The 8,177-nt window shown below is 37.2% G+C and overlaps 1 protein-coding gene across 1 annotated transcript in view; it reads left to right on the top strand.

Moving 5' to 3' along the window:
• The window catches only part of PPA2 (inorganic pyrophosphatase 2), a 126,895-nt gene that overhangs the window by 89,495 nt on the left and 29,223 nt on the right, over window positions 1-8,177 (top strand). Inside the window, exon 8 of the mRNA XM_045284324.1 lies at window positions 7,883-8,015. Coding sequence (XP_045140259.1) covers window positions 7,883-8,015 — 133 coding nt within the window. The remainder of the gene's footprint in view (window positions 1-7,882; window positions 8,016-8,177) is intronic.

Raw genomic sequence — 8,177 nt, forward strand, 5'->3', positions numbered from 1 at the left:
GATGCACACTTTCTTTACATAAAACTCTCTTATACATGAGTTGCTGTGGATTTGTTTCTCTAAAGTACCTAGAGTAATACATTGTATAATTAATGTCCAACTTTCACGAGCATATGAGACCATTGAAAATACCATGGCTTGGATAAGGGCCACCTTACTATATTACTTACAATTATCAAATTTGATTCTATAGCCACTAAAATAATTTTTCTCAAATATTTTTTCTGACAAGGAAGACAACCTATAAGCCAGTTGACACAAATTTCTAATTTTTTGGCATCTGGCATACAAATTCATATTTATTAGTTGCAATTTCCATATCCCAAAGCCTGCTCACACTTGAAAAGAATGACTTCATCAGACCACAGATCTTTTGTGATAAGAAATGAGACTGTAAGAGTTACTCCCTCAATGCAAGAACACTTTTTTCTAATAACTCGGCATTCTGTAATATTCACCTTCCCAACACGATCACTGAAGACAAAATGGATACATAAGCAAATGTGGGGAAGAAAGCTGATGGTGCCTGGCTATCAAAAGATATAGCATCTAGGATCTTAAAGGCTTGAAGATAAACAAGCAGCCATCTAACTGAGAAGCAACAAAGCCCACATGGAAGAAGCACACCATCCTGTGTGATCATGTGTCAATGAGATCGGGTATCAGGCATCAAAGACACAGAAAAAAAATCATATCAATGTGACTGAGGGGGAGCACAGAGTAGAAACCCAAAGCCCATCTGTAGACAATTGGACAGAAAGGTCCCCTTACAGAAGGGTCACAAGGAAAAGACAAGCCAGTCAGGGTGCAATATAGCACCAATGAAACCTACAACTTTTCTCTAGTTCTTTAATGCTTCCTCCACCCCACTAACATGACCCCAATTCTACCTTACAAATCCGGCTAGACCAGAGCATGTACATAGATACAGATAAGAGCTGGAAACACAGAAAATCCAGGACAGATAAACCCCTCAGGACCAATATTGAGAGTAGCGATATCAGGAGGGGAAGGGGAAGGAGAAAGGGAGAACGGATCACAATGATCTACTATAACCCCCTCCCAAGGGGAACAAATAACAGAAAAGTGAGTGAAGGGAGATGTCAGTCAGTATAAGACATGAAAAAATAGTTATTTATAAATTATCAAGGTGGGGAAAGGAGGGGGGGAAATGAAGAGCTGATACCAAGCACTCAAGTAGAAAGAAAATGTTTTGAAAATGTTGATGGCAACAAATGTACAAATGGGCTTGACACAATGGATGTATGTATAGATTACAATAAGAGTTGTATGAGCCCCCAATAAAATGATTTAAAAAACTAAAAGCTAAATTTAAAAAATCAAGTAAACCTAAATTAAAATGATGGGCTCTGTACTGAGAATAACAAATTGAGCTTTCAGATTTTACTTTTAATATATTATATCATTCTTGTCTATTTCACTTTTTAGCTATAATTTAATAAACCAAACTCCACTACCATCAAGTCACTTAACACTCGTAGCAAATGTTTATAGGGTTTCTGAGATTGTAAATCTTTACAGGAGCAGGCAGCCTCATCTTCTTGCCCTGAAGCGACTGGTGAGTTTGGACCACTGACCTTGCAGTTAGCTGCACAACATCTAACCCACAGCTCTACCAGGGCTCCTTGATCTTCATAAACGAACTTATAAAAATCCCAGTGAGTTTATATGAAACTGTGATTATTTAGAAATAATTAGCTTTAGTGTCATGTAAAAATTCTTTAAATAGACTCCATATAATGTCGGTTAATTAACTTTTCTAATTTGGAAATAATTCGGTTATAAGTGAGCTTATTTCACGCAATTTGCCAGTGCTATACTTTTTATAAAATTGTTTTAAAAGTAGAGTAATTTCTTGTTTGTGTGACCCCTTTTACAGGAGTTATACTTGTTATTCAATGTTACAGATGTATTCTTTTCAGCTCTTTGGAACTTTGAGTTTAATATGTCAAAATATACCACTTTGTAATTTTGATTTTTTTATTCAAAAATTTCTAATTAAGCTTGTCATTCTGTGTTTTCATCTCCTTAGCCTAATGAGTCATATTTTTAAACTATGGATACATTTTTCTCTCAGTGGACTTATTATATTAATGTAAGGATAATTAAGCTCTCAAACCATAGTTATTAGTAGTTCTGAAATGATTATTTTCCTTTAAAATCTATAATTGCTTTACATTCAGGTTTTGTCTTTTTTTTGTATGCTTATGATTTTGCTTTGGCTATTTAGGAAACCATCAAAAAAAGGAGGTAGAAAATTATTTTACAATGTAGATAAAAATGGAAAGGCTGAACAATTGTATATAGCAGTGGTTCTCAACCTTCCTTTAATACAGTTAGTTCCTCGTGTTGTGGTGACGTCCTCAACCATAAAATTATTTTTGTTGCTACTTCATAACTATAATTTTGCTAATGTTATGATTAGGCAACCCCTGTGAAAGGGTCGTTTGACCCCTACAGGGGTCATGACCCAGAGGTTGAGAACCACTGGTATAAAGCATTACGTGTTCTATATTCCATTGATGATGGTAGCACTGATCCAGATGTTCAGGGATATGCTTTTGATAAGGGTCATTTCTTTTCTTTGCAAAATTTTAAAATTTCCTAATAGTCAATGTAGCATGACATTTAACAGTGTCCTTTATTAGTGTGTGAATCAAATATAAAGTTGTATATCTAGTGCCCTCTCCGAAGAAACCAAACTACCATCAAATTGATGCTGACTCACAGCACCTAATAGGACAGAGAAGAACTGCCCCTTTGAGCATCCAAGACTGTAACTCTTTAAGGGAGTAGAAAGCCTTCTCTTTCTCCCACAGACAGACTGGTGGTTTCAAACCGCTGACCTTGTAGGTGGAAACTCAACACATTATCATTATACCAGATTAGAAAATAACTCATTCTTTTTTAGTTAGTAAATGCCTCTCTATTAAAAAAATAAGGCAGTGTTCATAAAGTGTATATTTGAGTGGAGAGTACTCTGCTAAATTAAAATCAAATGTAGTATTAGAACACATACGTGTATTTTTTTAGCTTTTATGTATAATGTGTGAATTTATCTTATAACTCAATAATAGGTTTAATGTTTCTGTATTCTGCATATATAATACTTCCCCCAAAATCCCCAACCACTGCTATCAAGTCAGTCCTGTATGGTTTTCAAGACAAGGCTGGACAGCCATGACTTTCTCCCGTGAAGCAGCTGGTGGGTTGCAGCTGCTGTGGTTAGTAGCCCAATGCCTAACCACCAGAGCTGTTGATAAATCACTTAGGGTTAAAATGTACACACAGTTTTATACTTATAGCTGAAAAGGTTTTGTTTACTTTCTGCCTCTATATCTAGGGGAAAAGGGTGGGTAGGGGGGAATCTCTTAATTTTTTTACATATGTTACTAAGGCAGTGTTTGGAGGATTTTCCCCCCTGAAATATGCATTGGTAAGTATTTACTAAAAAACATAATGTATACTTACAAAATAATTTATTTTTAAATTAAGATTTATTTTAAAATTAAAAACAGTAAATTCATACTATTAGATTTTAATGTTATGCCTTTGATGAACAGAGTTACGTGCTATATTTAAAGAGACAGAATAATTTTATTGTTGTGTATATATTGTTGAGATAGTTCCAACCCATAGCGGCCTGATGTACAACAGAAGAAAGCACTGCCCCATCCTGTGCCATCCCTTTAACCAGTGTGATGTTTGAGTCCGTTGTTGTAGCCACTGTATCATTCCATCTTATTGAAGGTCTTCCTCTTTTTTTTGCTGACTCTCTACTTTGCCAAGTATGCTGTCCTCTCCAGGGACTGGGTCCTCCTGATAACATGTCCAAAGTATGTGAGAAGTGTCTCCATCCTTGCTTCTAAGGAACATTCTGTCTATATTTCTTCTGAGGTAGATTTGTTTGTCCTTCAGCAATGCCATATTCAGATGCATCGATTCTTCTGTCTTTATTCATTGTCCAGCTTGCAGTGACACATGAGGTGACTGGAAATACCCTGGCTTTCCTCCTCGGAGTGACATTTGTTTTTTAACTTGAAAGAGTTTTGGGCAATAGATTTGCCCAGTTCAATACATCTTTAGAAGTATGGTCAATTATACCTTGCATAAATTTTAAATTTCTGTTTATTGTTTATTATTAATAGCATTATTTAACTTATTTGCTCTAGGATTATGTTTTGCATGCATGTGTAGATTTCCTGGTATTTTCTTCATGCATAAGCATGTCATTTATTAATAGATTTGTATTTTCTCCTTTCCAGTCTTTGCATTTTATTTCTTTCCTATTGCACCGCTAGGCTGTTAAGTAGGAGCAGTGAGAATAAATGGCCTTGTTTTATTCCCAGTTTTAAGGGGAAAGATCCAATTTCTGCTATCACATATTGTTGACTGTAAGATTTTTTTGCTTGCTTTTCTTTTTTTGATAAGTAGCAGGTATTACCCCCCCACACACAAAAAAAACAGATTTTTTTCCCCCAAAGCTATGTATTTAAATTTTTTTACAAAACAACCTTATCACTTTTAAAGTACTCTCCATTACACTTAATACAGTTGTAAAATCTGCAATTCCATTCTTGGAAACATTTTTCAAACTCATCTGTTTGGATGGCTGAGATCCCTCCACCACCACCACCCCCTGTTTCTTTCTTCACCTCTTCTATGTAGTCAAATTGCTGTCCTTTGGCGTCCCTCTTCATGCACAGGAGCAAAAAGAAGTTACATGGAGTCAGGTGAGCCAGGTGCAGGGGAAAAGAGAGGCATGCTGTTTTTGCCAAAAACTGGTGCAGTGAGATGGCTGAGTGAGCAGGTGCATTGTCATCGTGGCACAACCAGTCCCCGGTCTGCCATAATTCAGGGCTTTTTTGTCACACACTTTTACGCAGTCTTTTCTGAACCTCTAAATAAAAAGCTTGATTGGCAGTGACATGCTGGAATGCACTCCAGATGCACCATGAGTCGACATTTTCACCCATTTGAGAAGTTGACAGGGGTCCAGAACAAGGTTTGTCATCAATCGTCATTTAACCTTGTTTTGTAATGAGAAAAAACTCACACACTTGAGTTTTTTCCATAGCGCTGTCCTTGTAAGCTGTGTTCAACATCACAACAGTTTGTGTAGCATTTTTCCCTAGCAGCAAACAAATTGACAGCCAGATGCTGTTCTCTTAAATCAGCAGTCACCAAAAACAAGGTTGGAGCGAAACTGCTTTTATGAAAAAATTCAGTGGCCAGAAAGAACCTTCCCAGGAGACACCACTAGGTGCACTAACTCAGAGCAAGTTGCTAGATGCTCCCCCACTGGGGAAAGCTCTGCTCTGCCCAGCCCAATTCTGGGTTTGGGGGAGTACTGCCTCTTATTAAACTCAAGAATTTCTCATCTAATTTGCTGATTTTTTAAAATATCAAGTACAACGATGGTTTATGTTAAAGCTTATTTACTTTTTTTATTTACTTTTTATGGCTCATTGAGATGATTACATGAATTTTTTTTCTTTGTTCTCTCAATATGGCGAATCGTATTGATTTTCCAACTTGAAAAGGCCTGGCATTCTCAAAAGGAGTCCCACTTATCATGATATATTGTCCTTTTTATAGTTTTCCAAGTTTATTGCTATTTTCTTGAGGGTTTTGTGCCTGTCTATAGGAGGATTGTGCAGATATTGTTCTGCACTGATGTGACCTAGTGATAGTTGACCTCGAACGGCCCTGTGCCCTCCCCACGGGGTTGCTACATTTTATGGCGGGTTTGCCTATAGATTCTGACTGGTCTTATTTACAGATAACCTCCAGCTCAAGGAACAGCCAGACACATGAATGATTCATCTTATATGGTAGCTCCTTTACAACTGCTCCTTAATGGAGGGTAGGGGGTGGGGGGAGCACATTTTCTACCTGGAGAATGTATTTGAAAACATTTCTGTTTTGGTAAAATGGAGATCTTTCTCAAAATAGGGCTAGTTTCCCATGCCCCGCGTTGCAATTTTAGAAATAAGGCGAAATATACTCTACCAAGTCTTCAGTTTATCACACAAGAAAACACTCTTTGATGGTTACCAGTGTGAAGGGAAAGGCAATCCATGATAAAGGAGATCTCAGCTCAGAATGCTTCCAAGTACAATAAGAGCAAAATGCATTAATGATAAATACTATTGCATATACAATCCTGCAATTATTGTAATAATAAGCAATAACCGATAAGCAGATAAAATAGATAATATGTAAGCTGAATGGGTGTGGGATGGCATGTGCAAATACACCCAAAGCATACATAGGGAGAAGAGACGTCTACATACATATTCATAGGTACTGCAATTATACCAAGTATATAGTAGAGAATACAGGGAACAAAGTTGTGTATTCTTCTTAGCCATAACCAAACACCTTGAAAGACTGAGTCAGTGAGCTTGAGGATTGAGACCCAAAGTGTCAGGAGACATCTAGGTCAATGGGCATAACATGGTCCATAAAGACAATGTTCTACATTCTACTTTGATGATAGCAACTGGTTCTTAACAGCCAGTACGTGACCATCCACTGTACAACGATTGGTCTTTCCCAACTTACACAAAGAAAAATGAAAGAAATTAGACTCAAGGAAATTATTAGTCCAAATGCATTGTGCAAACCACACCTCTGTGCACCTGAGACCAGAAGAACTGTCTAGTGCCCAGCCACCAATGTCAGCCACTATGATCAGAATTACAATGGAAGATCCTGAACAGAGGGGGAGAAAAAATGTCAAACAAAATTCAAAATTGCAAAGACAAGCAGACTTACTAGACTAATAAATGAGTGGGGCAGCCCCCATGAGTATGGCTCTGAGACTGCCTCTGGCTCTGAGACTGCCTCTGGCCCTCTCCTGTGGATCACCTTCCAGCCACAAACTAGGCCTGAAAAGTAAACAGCCACACCTATGAGGAGTATCTGCTCAGAGCAATGTACCAAACAAGACCAGTCGGGCAGCAGCATTTTCCCAAAATCAAAGTTCCTAGGGCAGAAAGAGGCAGGAGAGGCGAATGAAAAGAGGCAAATGGAAACAGGGAGCCCAGGGAGTGAGAAGAGGGATTTTATACTGAGGGGATTTGCAACTTAGGTCAGAAAACAAAATATATAAATTGTTGAAAGGGAAACTATTTTGCTCCATCAACTTTTAGCCAACCCACAATAAAATGTTTAAAATATATAAATTTGATTTAATTTTATAGAACAACTAACTGTAATGCTAAATGCACTCACATTTATGGTATTTAATAACGTTTCCCAATTATAATAACAGATACAGTTGGCATAAATGAGAAAAAAACATACCTGATACTTGATAAAGCTGATGCCCTAACCCTATAGATGATGCCGTACCTGTGTTTGTATTTTCTAAAACAAACTTCCTTGTTTTGATGTGTGCCACACCTTCTGCCGCCCCTCCGTCAGCTTGGTGATGTGCACCCCACTTTTAGGATGCTTTCTGCTTTCTTTCACTTTCTCTTATGTCGCTTCTTTGTTCTTGTAGGTATCTTCGTTAAAGCCTGATTTCCCTTTCCTGAAGCCTGTTATCGGTTTGCCTCAGTCTCTCAGCTCCTTGAGAAAAAGAACTTGGTTGCACTCAGCTCCTTATTCCCAGCTCCCAACACAGTGTCTGAAGCTAGTTAATAAATATTTATAGAAATGAGAAAATAGTTTCTTATGCGTGGGGGAAAACAAAATGGAAGTCCAGAAGGTGATATTCTACATGTCAACAAATATGCAGCTATTTAGCGGCAGAGTTTGACCAGACCCATTTTTCCTGCCTCCTCGGGTTCAATATTATATCCTTAAATTATTTTTTATTTTGAATGAAAAATCTTTGTTTTTTCACTCACAGATATCAATGATGTTAAGAAGTACAAACCAGGTTACTTGGAGGCTACGCTTAATTGGTTTAGATTGTATAAAGTACCAGAAGGAAAACCAGAAAACAAGTTTGCTTTTAATGGAGAATTTAAAAACAAGGTGAGGTTGATTTTTTTTTTAATGTACTTCCTGATACATATTTACTTCCGTTTCAAGAGTTTTCATTGTGAATGTTCATTCATATGTAGACTGATTTTAAAGTATTTTGATGAATCTTAATAAAGATACCATTTTATCATTTTTGTTTGTACATTTGTTTCAGGAAA

The sequence above is a fragment of the Echinops telfairi genome, unplaced genomic scaffold, assembly GCF_000313985.2.
Source record: "Echinops telfairi isolate 266 unplaced genomic scaffold, ASM31398v2 ScPeMD7_7468;HRSCAF=8506_0, whole genome shotgun sequence".
Classification (NCBI taxonomy): Eukaryota; Metazoa; Chordata; class Mammalia; order Afrosoricida; family Tenrecidae; genus Echinops; species Echinops telfairi.